Raw genomic sequence first — 22273 nt, 5'->3', positions numbered from 1 at the left:
TCCCATGGACCGAGGAGCCTGGTAGGCTGCAGTCCACGGGGTCGCTAGGAGTGGTACACGACTGAGCGACTTCACTTTCACTTTTCACTTTCATGCACTGGAGAAGGAAATGGCAACCCACTCCAGTGTTCTTGCCTGAAGAATCTCAGGGACAGCGGAGCCTGGTGGGCTGCCGTCTATGGGGTTGCACAGAGTCGGACACGACTGAAGCGACTTAGCAGCAGGAGCAGCATGATAAACATTCTTTCATGTTTTAACACCTTTGAAACTAGATTATGTTATATAATCAACAGCATCCTAATCTTTTGGCAGTATTTTCCTTTGTTGATAAACAATGGCATGTCTGGTAATTGGTGTCTTATGCTTAAAGAAAAACCTGCCTCTTGAGAAATCTGTATGGCAGGTCAGGAAGCAACAGTTAGAACTGGACATGGAACAACAGACTGGTTCCAAATAGGAAAAGGAATACATCAAGGCTGTATATTGTCACCTTGTTTATTTAACTTATATGCAGAGTACATCATGAGAAACGCTGGGCTGGAAGAAACGCAAGCTGGAATCAAGATTGCCAGGAGAAATATCAATAACCTCAGATATGCAGATGATACCACCCTTATGGCAGAAAGTGAAGAGGAACTAAAAAGCCTCTTGATGAAAGTGAAAGAGGAGAGTGAAAAAGTTGGCTTAAAGCTCAACATTCAGAAAACGAAGATCATGGCATCTGGTCCCATCACTTCATGGCAAATAGATGGGGAAACAGTGGAAACAGTGTCAGACTTTATTTTGGGGGGCTCCAAAATCACTGCAGATGGTGACTGCAGCCATGAAATTAAAAGATGCTTACTCCTTGGAAGGAAAGTCATGACCAACCTGGACAGCATATTCAAAAGCAGAGACATTACTTTGCAAACAAAGATCCGTCTAGTCAAGGCTATGGTTTTTCCTGTGGTCATGTATGGCTGTGAGAGTTGGACTGTGAAGAAGGCTCAGCGCTGAAGAATTGATGCTTTTGAACTGTGGTGTTGGAGAAGACTCTTGAGAGTCCCTTGGACTGCAAGAAGATCCAACCAGTCCATTCTGAAGGATTTCTTTGGAAGGAATGATGCTGAACCTGAAACTCCAGTACTTTGGCCACCTCATGTGAAGAGTTGACTCATTGGAAAAGAGTCTGATGCTGGGAGAGATTAGGGGCAGGGGAGAAAGGGACGACAGAGGATGAGATGGCTGGATGGCATCACTGACTCAATGGACGTGAGTCTCAGTGAACTCCGGGAGTTGGTGATGGACAGGGAGGCCTGGCGTGCTGCGGTTCATGGGGTCGCAAAGAGTTGGACACGACTGAGAGACTGAACAGAATTGAAACTGTTATTTATTTCAGTCAGATCAATAAAGTGGGCAGGTGAACCCAACCTATATAAACAATGGTAAAGAAAAGAAAGTTTTGAATTAACTGGTATTTTTCACTTTTCACTGTGGCTTAATTCTGAATCAGTACTTCACAGGTCTTCCCAAACTTGCTCTAAAGGTAATGAAAGAACAATGAATTGAAGCAAAGATCAACAGTCAGATGTCCTAAAACTGACCTTGTCCAAGGTCAATGTCATTATTCATTAGTGTGATATTCAAAGTTTATAATTCAGTGAGCTGAATATGAAAAGAATGTGACTAGTTAATAGTTCACCTGAATCAGAAAAGAATGTATTCCCTCTTTTCATCTAATAGTTTTACATTATTCATTGCTAAAACTTTTTTTTTAATAACTTCTTTAGAACTAACCTTAAACGCAGCTTCTAGACCATTGCAGTTGAAGAAAGCTTCACAAAGAACTGTCCCAAGCCTTCTGTCAAAATCCAGAGTTTTGGACTTAAATACAACATAATCACTTTCAAACTCCTATAAAATTCAAAATAAAATATTAGTTCTCAGGAAAGAATCCAACAATGAAAATATCAATCACAAAAGCGTGACACCTCTCTCTTTTTCTCTCTGAATGATTTTTCATAGTAGGATTCTAGGAAAGAAACAGCTGTATCTGACTAAGTGCTCCGTGACAGCCTTATTTATAGAGCAGTGAACATCTAGCACCATCAGCTCACGTTTCCACAATGCCTTCCACTGGCTCAGACCCCAACATCAGAACTTTGGCCTACTGATCCACCCTTCTCCACGCTATTTTGATTATAAATTTAAAAAGCAAAGCTTTACAGAAAAGAAAAAGGAAAAAAAATAATCTTGCCTCATTATAAATTTAGTACATCTAGAGTTTAAAAATTAAGTTTTTATTTTGTTTTTTTACGGAGCAGAAAACCTGCCAGAAAACAGTATTTCTTCAAGTGAGAACTAAAATCCACAGGTCTGTCTGTAAGAAAACATCACTGGAGATACAGACATAACGTAACACTCTTTCCATTTCCCCAGTTTCTTACTAACATGCGGTTAACAACCCCCAGTTTCCTCTTAATACATAAACACCCACTCTCATAATTACAAAGAGTGAAACAAAGACAAAATAACCATCATCTGCATAGCATTCCAACTCAGTCTTCAGTGAGGCCCCAGAAATTCACAACCACTTTGGGCTTCCCAGTCAAGCCACCCCAGGAGTGTGCACCACACACTTAATGGGTCCCTTTGTTACCTCCATAGCCTGAGCCTTTTCTATTAATAATACTAACAGGAATAATAACAATAACGACGGCTAACATTTATTCAGTTCTATTTTAAATGTTTTACATTATTAGCTCAATTCTAACAATATATAATGTAGGTAATATTTTTCCCATTTTATGGGCAACAAAATAAACTCTGAGAAGTTTATGTCCACAGTCATACCACTAGTTGACAGCAGGGCCAGAATTTAAAACCAGGTAACCTGGCTTCATTGGAAAAGACTCTGATGCTGGGAGGGATTGGGAGCAAGAGGAGAAGGGGACGACAGAGGATGAGATGGCTGGATGGCATCACTGACTCGATGGACGTCTCAGTGAACTCCGGGAGTTGGTGATGGACAGGGAGGCCTGGCGTGCTGCGATTCATGGGGTCGCAAAGAGCTGGACACGACTGAGCGACTGATCTGATCTGATCTGAACCTGGCTCCAGAGCCCACACTCCAACCATGATTTTGGATGTTTCTATGAAGGAATGCACCTTATGCTAAATTTAATACACACTAGAAAATAGTGTAACAGCACAGTTCTAGAGCACTGTGCATCATACACAGCAATGTCTTATTTAGCATCAAGAGGAAGTCTCTACTTTTGAATGAAGGCCAAACAGTCTCTTCATTCAAGGATCACTGACCTTTAAAAGTAGACACAAATGCCCAACAAGTTGTAACAAGCCTACCTTGCCCCTCATCTCAGTGTGGCAACAAGGAACATACAACTTAAGATCCTCAAACATTATTTGAACAATTAACAAATAATCAACATCTCAGTTCAGTTCAGTTGCTCAGTTGTGTCTGACTCTTTGCAACCCCAGGGACTGCAGCAGGCCAGGATTCCCTGTCCATCACCAACTCCCAGAGCTTGCTCAAACTCACGTCCATCAGGTCAGTGACGCCATCCAGCCATTAGGGAAGGAACAAATACTTATTTCCCATAACAGATCTCTCTCCTAACCTCTCCTGTCAGCTCAGCCTGAATTCAGAATTGCTGAGGGGACATCTCCCTCAGGAAATCCCCCAGATAACTCAAATTTATTATATACAAAGGCTTCCCTGGTGGCTCAGATGGCAAAGAATCTGTCTGCAATGAAGGAGACCAGGATTCGACCCCTGGATTGGACAGATCCCCTGGAGTAGGAAATGGCAACCCACTCCAACATTCTTGCCTAGAAAATACTAGAGGAGCCTGGTGGGCTATAGTCCATGGGGTTGCCAAATGGGAACTCATCCTCTCTATAAAGACACTCCTCATTCTATAAACCCTAACAAAAACTCTGGCAATCTCTTTGACTTCTTCCTCTCTTGCTCAAAGTGTTATCTGTCTTTTCTCCTATGTATTCTCCATCGTCCAGGCATCACCCTCATCTCAATCACCATTACCACTTGGCTAGACTTCTGTTTATCATATTTAAACAGCTCTCTTTACCTTTAATCTCACCTCCCCCATCATTCTCTAAACTGCAATCTAAACAAGCTTTCTAAAATAGAAATCATATGTCACTCTCGTACTAGTAATTCTCCATGTCTCAGTACGGAATCCTTAACTTTTAGGGTGAAGTCTCACAGTCCTGGCCTCATCTACAAGGTCCTTTGTGATGTGAACCCTGCTTACTCCTCCTGACTATTCCAGCGTCTCTCCCTCTTCACACTCTCGGATCTAGCCAGGCCTGCCTTGTCACACTGGTGCTCTGTGTATAACACAATTTTCTCTAATCACTTTCTTTTCACCTACTCCTCACCTGCTTCATTTCTATTTATTTTTCCAGTTCTACTTCTCTTTCAGGCATTGTCTCAGTTTCCCTTTCACCTCCCCTGGAAAGGGGCCCTTCACAAATACTCCCATGGCACACAGCACTTTTCATACCCTGGCACTGAGCACTCTGTGTAACTGACTACCTGGATTCTCCCACTGGGTTTTAATCTATGAGTAATGTACCCAGGTTTCTTCTCACAGGGACAGTACCAATATTTAACATTCCCAGCGCATAGCTATTTCTCAATCTTATTAGAGAATAAACAATATACTGGTGCTACTCAAAACCATTTTTTCTATATTCTAAAAACTCCTAAATTGCCCTTATTAGTAACATGAGAAATTCTGACGTTTTAGGTAGAGAAATATCATGGTCTAATTTAGCTCTTAATAGGCAATCAAGTTGCTGTGTGAAGAACAGATGTGATGGAGCCAATACAGGGCCTGAAGGAGAAGTTTAGGAGCAAAGGCAATAACCTGGCTCAGAGATGAGATCTGTATATATTTTCAGGGTGATATATTCTCAGGGTTTATATGACAGAACCTGATGCTTACTTATCATGAGAAAAGAGTAAGATCATGGATGGCTCCTATATTTTCCACTAAGCAGTATACTATATGGAGTATTTTTGAGTTGAAGAATACAAGGAAGAATAGGCTTGGGGAGAGGTAAAGCATGCTGGTGATGTCTATTAAATATACAAGTGGAGATGTTGAGTAGGCAGCCAAATATACGCTTTGTGTTTGGGATATAAGGAGGTCCTTTCCATTATGTATAATGTCCTTGAGGCTTTTGGTAGTTATTCTTTATCAATTTGAGGAAGGTCCCGCTATTCCTATTTCTGAGAATTTTTTTCCCCATCATGAATGGATGTTGAATATGGTCAAAAACCTAATGCATCAAAGTTTTTAAATTGCTAAACTATTACAAAGGGGGCAAGAACATACCATGGAGAAAAGACAGTCTTTTTAACATGTGGTGCTGGGAAAACTGGACAGCTACATGTAAAAGAATGCAATCAGAACACTCCCTAACACCACACAGAAGAATAAACTCAAAATGGATTAAAGACCTAAATGTAAAGCCAGAAACTATAAAATTCCTAGTGGAAAATATAGGGAGAACATTCTCTGACATAAATCTATATCTCTATCTTGTTGGATCTACCTCGGAGAATCATGAAAATAAAAACAAAAATAAATACATGGGACCTAATTAAACTTAAAAACTTCTGCACAGCAGAGGAAACCATAAACAAAATGAAAAGACAACCCAAAGAATAGGAGAAAATATTTGCAAGTGACCAACAAGGTATTAATCTCCCAAATATACAAATAGTTCATGTAGCTCAATATCAAGAACACCCCCAAACAATCCAATAAAAAATGGGCAGAAGATCTAAACAGACATTTCTTCAAAGAAGGCAGACAGATGGTCAAAAAGCACATGAAAAGATGCTCAATATCACTAATTATCAGAGAACTGCAAATCAAAACTGCAATGAGGTATCACCTCACACCTGTCAGAATGTCCATCATCAAAAAATCTACAATAAATGTTGGAAAGGGTGTGAAGAAAAGGGCACCCTCTTATACTGTAGGTATATAAATTTGTACAACCATTATGGAGAACTGTATGGAGAATCCTTAAAAAACTAAAACTAAAACCACAGTATGATCCAGCACTCCCACTCCTGGGTGTATACTTGGAGAAAATCATAATTTGAAAAGATACATGCACACCTATACATGCAGCACTATAATAGACAAGACATGCTGCTGCTGCTGCTGCTAAGTTGCTTCAGTCGTGTCCAACTCTGTGCGACCTCACAGACGGCAGCCCACCAGGCTCCCCCGTCCCTGGGATTCTCCTAAATGTCCATTGACAGAGGAATGGATAAGAGAGATGTGGTACATATACATACAATGGAATATCACTCAGCCATAAACAATGAAGTAACGCCATTTACAGCAACATGGATGGACCTGGATATCACCATACTAAGTGAAGTCAGACGGAGAAACACATTAGTCATATTCTATCACTTGTAAGTGGAATCTAATTTTAGAAATGATACAAATGGGGAATTCCCTAGCAGTCCAGTGGTTAGGACTCCATGTTTCCACTGCAGGAGACACAAGTTTGATCCCTGGTCAGGGAACTAAGCGGAGAAGGCAATGGCACCCCACTCCAGTACTCTTGCCTGGAAAATCCCATGGGCGGAGGAGCCTGGTGGGCTGCAGTCCATGGGGTCTCGAAGAGTCGGACACAACTGAGTGACTTCACTTTCACTTTTCACTTTCATGCATTGGAGAAGGAAATGGCAACCCACTCCAGTGTTCTTGCCTAGAGAATCCCAGGGACGGGGGAGCCTGGTGGGCTGCCGTCTATGGGGTCGCACAGAGTCGGACACGACTGAAGTGACTTAGCAACTTAGCATCTTAGGGAACCAAGATCCGGCATACTGTGTATGTGCTTAGTCGCTCAGTGGTGTTCAACTCTTTGCAACCCCATGGACTGTAGCCCACCAGGCTCCTCTGTCCTTGGGGATTCTCCAAGCAAGAATACCAGAGTGGATTGCCATGCCTTCCTTCAAGGGATCTTCCCACCCAGGGGGATCGAACCCAAATCTCCCGCATTGCAGGCAGATTCTTTACTGACTGAGCCACCAAGGAAGCCCAAGAACACTGGAGTAGGTGGCCTATCTCTCCTCCAGGGGATCTTCCCAACCCAGGAATTGAACCGGGGTCTCCTGCATTGCAGGTGGATTCTTTACCAGCTGATCTACCAGGAAAGCCCGCATGTGCAGCACAGCCAAAAAAAAGAGATACAAATGAACTTATTTACAACTCAAAAACAGACTCAGAGATCTCAAAATCAAACTTGTGGTTACCAAAGGGGAAACATGACAGGAAGTGATAAATTAAGAGACTAGGATTGACATATACACATGACTATATACAAAATAGATAATAGGGACCTACTGTATAGCAGAGGAAACTCTACTCAATATTCTGTAATAATCTAAATGGGAAAAGAATCTGAAATATATATACATATATATATACACACACTATATACACTTTATCACTAAAAAATACTGACCATCATCTGAGCCTTAATGAGTCATAGTAACAATGTCAAAGATCACAGATCACCATAACAAATATAGTAATAACAAAGAAGTTTGAGATATTGTGAAATTTTCTAAAATGTGACCAACACAAAGCAAGCAGGTGTTACTGCAAAAATGATACTGATCAGTACAGGGTTGCAACGAACCTTCAATCTGTAAAGAAACAAAAACAGATGAATGGATAAGAAAGCTGTGGTACATATACACAATGGAGTATTACTCAGACATTAAAAAGAATACATTTGAATCAGTTCTAATGAGATGGATGAAACTGGAACCTATTATACAGAGTGAAGTAAGCCAGAAAGAAAAACACCAATACAGTATACTAACGCATATATATGGAATTTAGAAAGATGGTAACAATAACCCTGTGTATGAGACAGCAAAAGAGACACCGATGTATAGATCAGTCTTATGGACTCTGTGGGAGAGGGAGAGGGTGGGGAGATTTGGGAGAATAGCATTGAAACATGTATAATATCATGTATGAAACGAGTCGCCAGTCCAGGTTCGATGCACGGTACTGGATGCTTGGGGCTGGTGCACTGGGACGACCCAGAGGGAGGGTAGGGGAGGGAGGTGGGAGGAGGGTTCACGATGGGGAACGAGGGTACACCTGTGGCGGATTCATTTCAATATTTGGCAAAACTAATACAATATTGTAAAGTTTAAAAATAAAATAAAACTAAAAAAAAAGAAAAAGAAAAACAAAAACAAAAACCCCACAGGATCTGGCAAGCACAAACGGAAAAATGAGGGGTGCCTGTAATTCTTCAATATTTGGTAGAATTCTCCAGTGAAACACCCCAGGCATCAATATTTTCTTTGGGGGAAGTTTTTAAATACAAATCCAATTTTTCTCACCCTCACAAGAAAAAAAATTTTTTTAAGTATCTGTGATGACAGATGTTAAGTAAACTTACTGTGATAATCATTTCACAACATATACACGTAACAAATTATGTTGTACACCTAAAACTAATATAATGTAACATGTCGATTATATCTCAATTTTCAATATTTCATATTGGGTGAGTTGTGGTAATTTGAATTTTTTGAGGAATTGTTTTATTTAATCAAAGTTATCAAATTTATGTATAGAGGTTATTCTTTTGTTTGTTTTTTGGTATTACCCATTATTCTTTTGATATCTGCAGAACATGTAATGGTAGCTCTTTTTCACTCCTGACATTGGTAATTTTTTTTTCTTTGTAGTCTTTCTAGAGTTTTGTCTTTTCAAAGAACTAACTCTTAGCTTCACTGACTTTATTATTCGTTTTCAACATCATTGATTTCTGCTCTTCCCTTCTGATTTTTCCCTTCTTTCTGATTTGTGTCTATTTGCTCTCATTTTTTTCTAGGTTCTTAGGGTAGAAACATTACTGATTTGATATTTTCCTCTTTTTTAATGTATGCAGTTAGTGCTATAAATTTCCCTCATAACTGCTTTAAGCTGTTCCTACAAATTCTGAAATACTGTATTTTCATTTCATTCATTTTCATTCAGTCCTCTGTTTTATTTCCCTTGAGACTACTACTTCGATTCACAGAATACTTAGAAATGTGATCTTTGGCTTTTAAGTGTTTAGAGCTTTCCCTGTCATGTTTCTATTACTGATTTCTAGTTTGATTCCATTGTCATCTAAGAACATACTCTGTATGAGTTCATTCCTCCCACAAGCAGTGAGTCAAACAAGAAATGACCTGGGAAATTAAGAACACCTTGACATAAATGGGGGAAAAAAAAAAAAAGCCCAACAAAGTCAAACTTAAGGAATACATCAGAAATAGTATTAAGGGAAAAATTATCACTATAAACATATACATTAAAAAAGGGGGATCTTAACTGAATAACCTAACTTTACACGTTACTAATACCAAAGCTAGCAGAGGAAAGGGAAAAATATCAAGATCAAAGTGGAGATAAATGAAGTCAATAACAGAAAAACAGAAAAAGCAACAAAACCAAAAATTTCATTCTTTGGGAAAAAATGAAATTGACATTTAGACAGACTGACTAAAGAAAAAAGAGGGAAACAAAATTACTAAAATGAAACCTGAGTAATTACTACCAATTTTACAGAAGTAAAAAGAATCATAAAAATGTTTTATGAACAATTGTATAACAAATTTGGAGAAGGCAATGGCACCCCACTCCAGTACTCTTGCCTGGAAAATGCCATGGACGGAGGAGCCTGGTAGGCTGTAGTCCATGGGGTCTCGAAGAGTCAGACACGACTGAGCGACTTCACTTTCATTTTTCACTTTCATGCATTGGAGAAGGAAATGGCAACCCACTCCAGTGTTCTGGCCTGGAGAATCCCAGGGATGGGGGAGCCTGGTGGGCCGCCGTCTGTGGGGTCGCACAGAGTCGGACACGACTGAAGCGACTTAGCAGCAGCAGCAGTATAACAAATTATATAACAGATGAAATGGACAAATAAAGAAATATACAACCTACCATGACTGAATAATGAAGTAACAGAAAAACTAAATAGGCCTATAACTAGTACAGAGACTAGTCATCAAAAAACTTCCAAAAATAACAAAAAATGCCTAGGACCAGATAGCTTTCTGGTAACCACCACCAAACACTTAAAGAAGTATTGACACCAATCCTCCTCAAAAATCCTCTTCGGAAAAAGTGAAGAGGGAACACTTCCTAACTCATTTTATAAAGCATATACTGCCCTGATACCAAAGCCAAATAAAGACATGACACGAATATTACAGACAGGGATCCCTTATAGATACTGATATAAACACTCTCAACAAAAGCTAGCAAATAGTATCCAGCAACATGTCAAAAGAACCACACACCATGACCCAGTGGATTTATCTGCAGAATGCAAAGATGGCAAATGAAATCAATAACAGACCATATTAATGGAATGAAGGAAAAAGACCCCGTGATCATCTCAATTGATGCAGAAAAAAATGACAAAATTCAGCACCCTTTAATGATAAAAACGCTCAAACTAGAAATGCTACAGGTCATCAACATGATAAAGGCCATCTATGAAGATCCCTCAGTTCATACCACACTCGATGGTGAAAGGCAAAGCAGTCCCGATAGGATGACAAGCGTGACAAGGATGTTTCACTCCCACCACTTCTATTCAACAAAGCATGGGAAGCACTAGCTAGAGCAATTAGGTGAGAAAAAGAAATAAGAAGTAATCAAACTGGAAAGAGATAGGTAAAATTGTCTCTGTTAATAGATGACATGATTTGACATACAGAAAACTCTGAAGATTCTGCACCAAAGATAAAAAACGCAGCAAAGATGCAGGGTGCAAAATCAGCATGCAAAAATCAGTTGTACTTCTATACATTAGTTATGAACAACAAAGCTGGTCATATAGTTTTGTTCATATACCTTACAAGATATACAAAAAATAACTCAGTATTTACCAAATACCTAAATATAAGAGCTAAAAGTATAAACCTCTGAGGAGAAAATATTGGACAAAATCTTTAGAACATAGGATTTGGTAATCACTTCTTAGATATGACACCGAAAGCACAGACAACAAAAGAAAATATTTGACTTGATCAAAATTAAAAACTTTTGTGCATGAAAGGACAGTTTCATGGGTATTAGTATCCAATAACCCATGGAATGGAAGAAAGCATTTTCAAATCATACACGGGATAAGGGATTAATGTCCAGTATTCTTTGAATTATTTTTTTTTTTTTGGTTCTAAAATTCCAATTTTTTTTATATCTTCTATTTCTTTGGTGAAAATTTCTATTTCTTCACTGAGGTTATTTTTTATTTGTTTCATTACGTTGATAATTGCTTACTGAAGCATTTTTAGTATGGCTCTATAAAACCCTGTCAGATAATTCTAACATGTCTTAGCTTGATGCTGCCATCTATTAGTTGTCTCTTTTTGCTCAGTTGAGATCTTCCTGGTTCTTAGTATAATAAGAAATTTGTCATTGTGAGGAGCTCCTATTATGGCTGAGTGTACCAGCAGGCAAGACATGAAAATCCCGTAGATGACTAAGGACAAATTTATGTAACTAAAATTTTTAAATACTATATACTGTAATAGCAAAAGAATAAAGAGTTAAGAAGACTAGAACAGATCTGAGAACTAATTGTAGAAACTGGAACACAAACTAGTATAGATTAATAACTACTTTCAAAGTGAATTTTAGATCCTAGAGTAATGACGGGCTAGGTATCTGGATCAACCTTCCTACTACAAACTAGTAGCTAAAGGAACATAGCCACAGCATCTTGGGTCCCTGCACCTCAGGGTACAGGTCTGCAGCCTGAGTTCCCCCATTGCCCCAGATGAACTTACTGACTTCTTTTCTATGAGGATGCAAGGAGGGAGACAAACACTAACGAGCGAACATGGCACAGCAAAAACGTAGCAAAAACTCTCTCTAGGCTGAGAGTTCCGAGTTGGAACTTCTGCTTCACTCCCTGAGGACTGTGTAATCTCCGGTAGTTTACTTGCCTCTGTAAACTACCTGTGGTTACTCTCAGGGTTACAGTAAGAATTAAGCAGGAATGTGTATAAAGCTTTGGCACGATGTCTGGCATCCAACATTTGTTCAGTAAATATTAACAAACTCCGAATAACTGACTCTAGTGGAGCCAAGGGCTTACTTTCAAGAATATCCACCATCCTTGCGTAGCTATCTGGGGAATTTTATTTAATTAAGCCACACTTCAGAATGTTGGTTGAACCTAACCGTTGAACCTAAAGTCACCTGCCCATCAGTTAAACACAAACAGTTCAGAAAGCATTCCTCTTGTCAAGTTCAATTTAATACAGTATCACTGTGTATACTCCCTAACATCCAACTTGCTAAGAGACTACAACTTAATGATTTCCACCACTAAAAAGAAATGATAATTATGCAACATGATACGGGTGTTAATTATCACTACAATGGCTTTTAAAATACATAAATGCTTCAAATTAGCATGTTATATACCTTAAACGGGAGAAGGCAATGGCACCCCACTCCAGTACTGTTGCCTGGAAAATCCCATGGATGGAGGAGCCTGGTAGGCTGCAGTCCATGGGGTTGCTAAGAGTCAGACACGACTGAGCGACTTCACTTTCACTTTCCACTTTCATGCATTGGAGAAGGAAATGGCAACCACTCCAGTGTTCTCCCATGGACGGAGAAGCCTGGTAGGCTGCAGTCCATGGGGTCGCACAGAGTCGGACACGACTGAAGCGACTTGGCAGCATACCTTAAACATCTACAATATTCCATGTTTCAATTAATTAATTAAGAAAGCAAGTCTCTCCCCATAATTGCCTAGATCTCAAATAGTCCCACAGGAAGAAATCAAAGCAAATACCTAAAGTGACCTTTAAATTCAGTATTAACAATTCAGAAACTGAAGGACACATTAATGGACACACCTGAGGCCCCCCTCTTCTGTCAACAGACCACAGTGGCAGAACTTCTGATAAATAAAGGCTCAAAGCCTGTCTGATAGGCTTGAGATTAATGAAGAGAGAGAAATCAGTAACAGCATTTCTAAAAACAAACTAGCAGTCACTGTTTCTTTAATTTACTGGAACATATGTAAGCCATTTCTACACCAAAGGGCAGGAAGGCTGACATGACGCACAAGACTGCTACATCCGCACTGCTCGATGGGCATCAGGGAACACAGAGCGGTGTGCGCAGCGGGAGAGGAAGGGCATGGGCTGGGCACGTGTCAAGGAATACACCACTATGAATACGTGAGTTTGGAGGCAGTTTGTTGGCTACAGTATTGTCTCCTAAAAACTACCAACTGATTTCATCATCAAATTTCACTGACTTCCCTGGTGGCTCAAACAGTAGAGCGTCTGCATACAATGCAGGAGACCCAGGTTTGACCCTGGGTCGGGAAGATCTCCTGGAGAAGGAAATAGCAACCCATTCCAGTACTCTTGCCTGGAAAATTCCATGGACAGAGGAGCCTGGTGGGCTGCAGTCCATGGGGTCGGGCAAAGAGTCGGACACGACTGAGCGACTTCACTTCATCATCAAAACCAGAACACAATGAACTCAGCTGTTCAACAAATGAACAGCTTAGTCAAGCCAAAAAGAAATAAGCACTGCAATATTCTGAGGCAACACTGATAACCAAGACACATTAAACAAAAAGAAAGGTCATCTTTGATATAAGCACACCAATTAACTGAATTTATAGTTAATTCACATTTTGATTTCATGGAATAACCAAAGTCAAGATAATCAGACCGGAGGTTGAAAGAGAACTTCAAGGGAAGGCTATAGATGTCTCCAACCTTTGGAGATCAGAGGTAAGCCTTGTTCTTTTCAATTACAAAATAAATGGGGCTTCAAAATACTAAATACAAATACCAGACATATATATCTGAAATATATATATATATAATATGTATTTGTATATATATTAATGGCATGCTGAAAACCTACCAGGATTTGTAATCGTGAATAAATCAAGACCCTCCTGCAACTCGAAGGCACCTGAGGGTCTGCACAACGTGGGTCTCACACTCCACTGTTCAGTTGCTCAGAAGAGCTAAACCAAGTCCCCCCAAAAGTCCCATTCTGTCCATATTCCCTGAGTGCCTGCCACGTGCCAGGCATCTTACCAGGCTCTGGGGAAGAGCTCAGGCTATTCATCACCACAGATCTGGATTTCTCTTACTTTTCCACAAATTAGCAGGACACACAATGGCTATATCATTCTTATTATTAACTCCACTTCCCAAAAGCTGTCAACAGTTCAGAGGGATTCACTTGCAGACCATGTCCTTACAAAGCTAACACACTGTACTTGTATATTTCAAAGAGTCAATTATTTGACCAAATATAAACATAATAGTGAATAAATTCACATTCCACAAAAAACAATGAGGATGAGAGCTAATTATTATTTTTTGTTTTTGATACCTGGGCTTCACTATCATGGCAAAACACTAAAATGAAGCTATTTTTATCCCAGAGCTGCAGGGGCATTCACAGGCAACTCCCGGCCCCTAACCTGGGGCAGTAACAGAAAACAGAAGCAGTTTAAACCTGAAAAGCTTCCCTCTTTTCCCTGAGATTAGTAATATGAAATTAACAATTATATCCTAAGAACAACAAAAAGGAGACTATATAATGAAACAGTGTAAACTCCCGGCCCCAAACCTGGGGCAGTAACAGAAAACAGAAGCAGTGTAAACCTGAAAAGCTTCCCTCTTTTCCCTGAGATTAGTAATATGAAATTAACAATTATCTCCTAAGAACAACAAAAAGGAGACTATATAATGTTAATAATATATGCAACAAATGAGGTGAAACTAAATATTCAAGTAGATGAAAAATATACTTAATGGTTCAAGAAAAGACGAAAATAAAACATGCAAGTTACACAGACCCCAGATAATCAGATCAAGATGAGTTAATATGGTAAGTTTTCAATACACACCAACAAGAAACAAGTCCAGATGGAGGTCCACTGTTACCTTATCAGAAATAGTTTAAAATATTCCCAACTGAAAATGCAAAGGCCTAAGTCTAGTCCCTGCTCTATCATGAAATAGATGAGAGAATCCAGGCAAGCCATTTCACCTCTTTCATCCGAGAGAGGCTGGACTGGAGAGAACCTATTATCACTGTTACCTACTGTCCTTCCCAGCTTTAAAGTAAGATCTATGAAATGAAAACACAAAGCTACAACATTACCATGTTATTGTAATCAGATGGGTCATACGTGCGCTGTTTAAAAATCTTCCAGTGTTTCATAAATTCTTCACTCATCTCATAGATCTGTCCATTTAAAATTGCTCCCTTGGTACCACCAAATTCAAGTCTTTCCAGCTTTTCAAATTCCAATATGGTGACAAATATATCCTTTGAAAAAACACAGTAAAGATCTTTCCACCCTCTTGAGTAGGAAAAGAACATTTTAAAGATTCAAAGAAAGAAATTTTCCAGCATTCAAAATTGGTGAGTCAATAGACATTTACATGACGGAAAATGTTATTATGACTTAAATCAACTGCCTACTTTTAAAATTATACTCCCATTTTCACATGGACTGAAAATTATTGAGCAGTATAGGTGACATCTAACTTAACCACAGCTAAACATTTAACTCTCTCATTCCACATCCTTCTGATCCTAAGTCAGATGCCCAGGCATGATCCACCAACGCTATGGTGAATGGGCTGTTCAGAAATCGTGATGCAAGTCGCCCAGTGGTATGCATTTGGCACTCAGACTTTAAGAGTCATTCAGAAGGACTTCTCTGGTGGTTCGGGGGTTAAGACTCTGCACCCAGTGCAGGGGGCATGGGTTCAATCCCTGGTCAGGGAACTAAGATCACACACACTGCATGGTACAGCCAAAAATTAAAAGGCATTTGGGCTGCTTAAATGATGAGAATTTTCAAAACATAAAACTCTGATTTTGAATGAAATTTGACAAATCTAACAACAAAAAAGCCCAAACTTGCTAGAAAGAGTTTCATAAAGAAAATAAGGCAGTTCAAAACCTGAAAAGAAAAAAAAAAAAATCGCAGCCAGCTGGCTCCATAGAAACTGGTGTTTAAATGTGTTTACATGTATGCATTCATTCATGGCTTCCAGGTGGTGCTAAAGAAGCCTCCTGCCAATGCAGAAGACTAAGTCACCCTGGTTCGATCCCTGGGTCCAGAAGATCCTCTGGAGAATGGCATGGCAACCTACTCCAACATTCTTGCCTGGAGAATCCATGGACAGAGCAGCCTATGGACCCTACAGTCCATAGGGTCAAAAAGAGTAGGACACAACTGAAGTGACTTGGCACACAGCAATTCATTCAATGTTTGACTTTTTGGCATTTAAAACATTTATACAGAGCACATGTTTTCACATTCTTTTCACCTATTTTCATGGATAGCTTTAATATTTTAATAGTACAGCATATATATTTATATACTAAAAGTTACCATAATATTTAGATGATCAAATAGGTTTTCAGGTATGGAATCCCAATAAAAACATCAAACATGTAAAAGGGAAAAAGGGATTATTTTATAGCTTCCCAATTTACAACTGTCTTCTAGGAATTTAGTATGTTGTAGGGCAAGGGTCAATTCAATTCAGATCAGTCGCTCAGTTGTGTCCGACTCTGTGACCGCATGGACCGCAGCATGCCAGGCTTCCCTGTCCATCACCAACTCCCAGAGTTTGCTCAAACTCATATCCATTGAGTCAGTTATGCCATCCAACCATCTCATTCCCTGTCATCCCCTTCTCTTCCTGCTTTGAAACTTTCCCAGCATCAGGGGCTTTTCCAGTGAGTCAATTCTTTGCATCAGGTGGCCAAAGTATTGGAGTTTCATCTTCAGCATCAGTCCTTCCAATGAATATTGACTTATTTCCTTTAGGATTGACTGGTTTGATCACAAGTATCACAAAGGTCACTGATACATAAAGATTAATGAAGTTTTGAAAAAAGAAACCAAAGCTTTGGATGTAAACAAAGCTCTGTAACTAAAACTTTCACTGTATCTTGACAGTACTGGCCTTGTAAGCTCCTCATGAAAATCACCAAGGAAGCAAACTTCTCACCTCCTACTCAAATAGAATAAATAATCTGTTCCCTGAAGCAGATTAAAAGATATAGGGCTTTTGAATTAACTAACCTATAATATAAATCAATTAGAAGCCAATAAGTAATTACCTCTATTTTCATGAAACGATCAAGAAATTTGTCAAATCTATGAAACACCAGATTAGACTGGAAATCCCATGGTTTCAGTTCCTTATTTCCCACAAAATAGCTTGCCAATCCTCTTCTATAGTTGAAGAAACAATTTTTGAAAGTCTTTAAGATGTTAATGGTCACTTGAACCTTTTCCAGACAGTCTTCAATTTCCCCTTTCAAGAGATCTTCAGGTGAAAGGTAAGCTATTGCCTAGAAATCAAAGAAAGAATGATAAGAAACTATGTTTAATAGTTTGCCTGAAAATATTCATTTCAATGAAATGTTTTATTTTTCAGTGAGCGAAGTGAAATCGCTCAGTCATGTCCGACTCTTTGCGATCCCATGGACTGTAGCCTACCAGTCTCCTCAGTCTATGTAATTTTCCAGGCAAGAATACTAGAGTGGGTTGCCATTTCCTTCTCCAGGGGATCTTCCCGACCCAAGGATCAAACCTGGGTCTACCACATTGCAGGCAGACACTTTACCGTCTGAGCCACCAGGGATTTTCAAATAACAATGTCTAGAATTGGGCCAGCGATGCTGTGAAACAGAAGACACAAATTCTAGAAATTCAGGTAACTAGGTTTTAATGACATACATGTATACATTAAAGAAATCTACAGAAGATGCTGTAATTACTGGAATCAAACATTCAACCATGACTGCGTTTTTGCTAAGCTTCAAAGATAAAACAACTGTGTAATCAGAATTTGCATGGCTATTTGAGGCAGCAAATACTCTGCACATTTTTTTTTTTTTTCATATAAAGAAATGTAGAAGCCAGGAGGGGAAACCTATGAGATCATGTATTTTAAAAATATGGTCATGTTACCTGGCAGCACAGGGTCACTTGCAAAGGTGAGGAAGAGCTGACATAGGTGATTATACCACCGGCAATTCTTTTAGGTTAACTAACTTCTCTTCTGGGAGCTCATTACAGGACATAAAATCTAGCCGAGATATAGCAACTTGAACTGATTTTGAATAGTTGAAATGCAAAGATGAGAACAATTAAAGAGAAACCAGAAGATTCATGTAGCAGCTCTCATAGTACCATCATTCAGTTCTTCCCTTTCCCCTATTTGTTATGAATCTTCACAATATCCCTGTTTAGGGACCTCAAGAACCTATAAATTCTAATCCTGATGTATCTTCACCTCATATAAATTAAAGGTAAAATTGCATGCCTTTAATTCTACAGTTGTTTAGAAAGCTGTAACAGATCTCAAAAGAGAATGTAATAAAAGCCATTAGGTTCAACACAGTCAATTGAAGGAATGATTTCCAAATGCAGATGTATTATCCTCCTCCTCCTATAAATGGCTACAGTTTTACATGCAGTGGCTACAGTTTTACCAGAAATATAGACTCTGAGACAAAAATGTTTAAAGTAGTAAGAATATCATTCACTTGGTGTCTAAAAAGCCTACTGACAAGTTCCTTCAACTCTGGCTATAGATGCCCAGTCTATACTAATTTCTCACTCAGGCTGGATGGAAAATTAACCTCTCCCTAAAGGTTGCTAAATTTCACACAGAACAGGAATGAGAACTCCCAGGAATCCCTCAGTAATTTGAGTTTTGTAAGAGTCTGCACATTGGTATGGGTTACGGATTCCATCAGAGAAGGCAATGGCACCCCACTCCAGTTCTCTTGCCTGGCAAATCCCATGGACGGAGGAGCCTGGTGGGCTGCAGTCCATGGGGTGGCTAAGAGTCGGACATGACTGAGTGACTTCACTTTCACTTTTCACTTTCATGCACTGGAGAAGGAAATGGCAACCCACTCCAGTGTTCTTGCCTGGAGAATCCCAGGGACGGGGGAGCCTGGCGGGCTGCCATCTACGGGGTCGCACAGAGTCGGACATGACTGAAGTGACGCAGCAGCAGGTCCCACGTCCAAAGCCTTATAAAATAAAAAATGACTAACCAGTTTATTTTATCAATAAGCCAATCAATTAATGAATTTATCAATGATAGCATTTTTTAAATTTAATTTTTATTTTACATTGGAGTATTGTTGATTTACAATGTTTTATTAGTTTGATGCCTGTCTCCCAGCTTTTCCATCTTATGTGACTTTATAGACTCTTGCTTAATTCTACCATCCCTTTTCCAAGCTCAACCTTGGAGACTTAAACTCTTTGTCATCTAGGATCTTGTGAATGAGAATATCCCCAAGAGAGACACTAAGTAAGCTGTAGAACAGAGTGGGGGGCCTAGAGTGGTAATGACTCACAACGAACAGGAAGCACAGTTTGGTAACCATGGAAGAAAAGCAAGGCACTAAAATAAGACACCATTACTGTGCCATTATCCAAAGTGTGCCATTATCCAAGGTGGTCACATGATGCCTTTTATATGTCTGGCCTAAATGACTAGGTTAACAGTCACTGTTAGAAAACAAGTAAAGAGAAACACATTTGCTTTTAAAGTAACAAAGGATTTCTGACCCTGCCTGGAATGCCTAGAAAGATCAGACAGACAAGGAAAATGAGTGAAGCAGATCAGGAACAACAGTGGATGGTGGAGACCAAGGTCACCTGCACAGCACATGGCCCATCTAAAGGCGGTAGCTGAAGCTCTAGCAGCTGACTGTGTCAATGGGGATGGAAGAACCAATGTAGCGAAACCTGACTTTTCAGTGGAGGCTAGAATGCTGGAATTTAAACAAGACCTAATTAAGCATTAGCAACATTTTTTAAAATAAAAATTCCAAAATGCTATGCAAAATAAAAACACTGCATTGATCCACTGGCCAAACACAGTCAACAGAATGCCAGCTTATGACTTCTGATAATAAGCTAAGGGTTCAAGGGTTCCAATGTTTCATAAACACACTGAAGTCTATAGATTCACAGAAACAAAGTACATAAAAACTAGGTAAGGAGATTATAAAAGACACATAAAATGTGTAACCACACAAACTGGGCAAAGTACAAAATTAAAAGAACATGGTATAATTCTATACCCACACATAACAGCAAATTTATAAAAAATGGTAATGCTAAAAGCTGGTGAATTATAGCAAAACTTGTTACACATAATAATAGCAATGCAATTAACATAAACCTTTTAAAATAATTTGTATATATCAAATATTGTTCAAGAGTCATGAAAAGATTATACCCCTTAATCAATATCAGGAATTTATATTAAGCTGATTAGCCAAGTTAAGGAAAAAGGATTTTTGTATAAAGTTGTTGTCTACATATTGCTTATAATACAAGTGGCTGGAAGCAATCTACATATCCAATAAAAATAAATTAACTTTTCAAGAAGATAGTAAAAAAAATTATATGATAAAATGTATTAATAAGTTTTAGAGGAAGGAAAATTCTTTTAATGCTGAATTTGAGAGGGATGGAATTATAGGACTACTTCCATTATTATAAATGTCATACAATATTTTACAGATATCACTAGTATACACATATTACATGCTAATTAGAAATAAAAATTATTTTAAACTATGGAGCATAACATAATGGGTAAGAGCTCTTTCTTACAAGCTGGATGACCTTGGGCATGCTATTTCTCCTTTCTGGACTTTGGACTTTCTTTGGACTCTGGACTTTCTGGACTATTTTTTAAATATAAGCTGGATCTACTAACAAATAGTACCTATATCATAGTGCCACTAGAAGATTAAATTCATAGATTTTTGTGAAGGGCTTAGAAGAATTCTGGCAAATAAAAGAAACTATACAGTGCCTGCTGGGGCTTCCAGGTGGTACAGTAGTAAAGAGTCCACCTGCCAATGCCAGAGTCACAGGAGACACAGGTGTGACCCCTGGGTTGGGAGGATCCCCTGGTGGAGAAAATGGCAACCCATTCCAGTATTCTCGCCTGGGAAATGTCGCGGACAGAGGAGCCTATGGGCTACAGTCCGTGGGGTTGCAGAAAGTCGCACACGGCTGACCGGCCGTGCAGATACACACTGTGCATTAAAAAGGCATTAAAAATCAGCTGGACGACAAACAACTGGAGGTGGTGATGGGCGCTGCAGAGGTTAGCTCTTCAGAGAACCCAGGCATGAAAGTTTACTCACTGCCCACTTTTGATTCCTTACATGTTGGGACAGATTTACTACAAAGTCTACTTGGAGAATCTAGGAAATTGGGTCAACTAAACCTTTGGACATAAGCCAGGAATAGTAACTAAGGAACAAGGGAAGCAAGGTTATTTCCTCAGGAGTTTGGCAAACTTTGACCACGGACACTGACCAGGGGCCAGGGATAATAGGTTAACAGGCTTACAGGTAACCAGGGCTCTTTGCAAGCCATCTATAAAAATGAATGACAATCTTTGAGGTTTCTACACTAACAGGGCTTTGCAGTAAAAGTTTGGATCATTCTCAAAATGAGATGAGGATCCTCAAAAGGGGTTTGGGAGAAGCTGTGGTCATGGTTGTTAAAACCGCAGTAGGGATCAAAGCCTTTCACATGAGCTATGTCCATTAGGGCCCAGTGCGCTCACTTAACAAAAGGGCAAAACGGAGTTTGCACAACAGAGAATCAGAAATAGAATGAAGCCAAAGGAGACACTAAAATATAGCAAGGAAGTGACCCGTCATCTCCAATCAAGAGCTGCAACTAGTGGAATTTTTACTGATTTCTATTACATGTTGCACTGAGCATTTCATTTAGGTTCTCTCCTTGGATCCTTACAACAGCCCATGAACTAGGCACTTACAAGGGCAGAAACTGAGGCTCAGAGAAGTGATTTAACTCCACCGTGTGCTCAGTCATGTCTGACTCTTCTGCGACCCCATGGACTATATAGCCTGCCAGGCTCCTCTGTCCCTGGAATTCTCCAGGCAAGAAAACTGGAATGGGTAGCATTCCCTTCTCCTCTAAAATGGTTCAATTAAATTTGAATCTTTGTTGGTCTGAGTCCAAAGCACTTTGCATATATTCTATCTCGTCAGAAGCAGAGAGAAGAACCCACACCCCTAACTCAATCTTATACTCCCAAAACTCTAAACTGCAGGTCAGAAGACCTGTACTTTAATTTGTCCCC

At 39.4% G+C, this 22273-nt stretch overlaps 1 protein-coding gene across 1 annotated transcript in view; it reads right to left on the bottom strand.

Moving 5' to 3' along the window:
• The window catches only part of DNAH11 (dynein axonemal heavy chain 11), a 369205-nt gene that overhangs the window by 329887 nt on the left and 17045 nt on the right, over positions 1-22273 (bottom strand). The window contains 3 exon segments of the mRNA XM_059885820.1: positions 1777-1893; positions 15246-15413; positions 17229-17462. Coding sequence (XP_059741803.1) covers positions 1777-1893; positions 15246-15413; positions 17229-17462 — 519 coding nt within the window.

Source organism: Bos taurus, chromosome 4 (assembly GCF_002263795.3).
Source record: "Bos taurus isolate L1 Dominette 01449 registration number 42190680 breed Hereford chromosome 4, ARS-UCD2.0, whole genome shotgun sequence".
Taxonomy (NCBI): domain Eukaryota; kingdom Metazoa; phylum Chordata; class Mammalia; order Artiodactyla; family Bovidae; genus Bos; species Bos taurus.
Note: the sequence above shows the minus strand (reverse complement) of the source record. Positions and strands in the feature narration are given on the sequence as shown.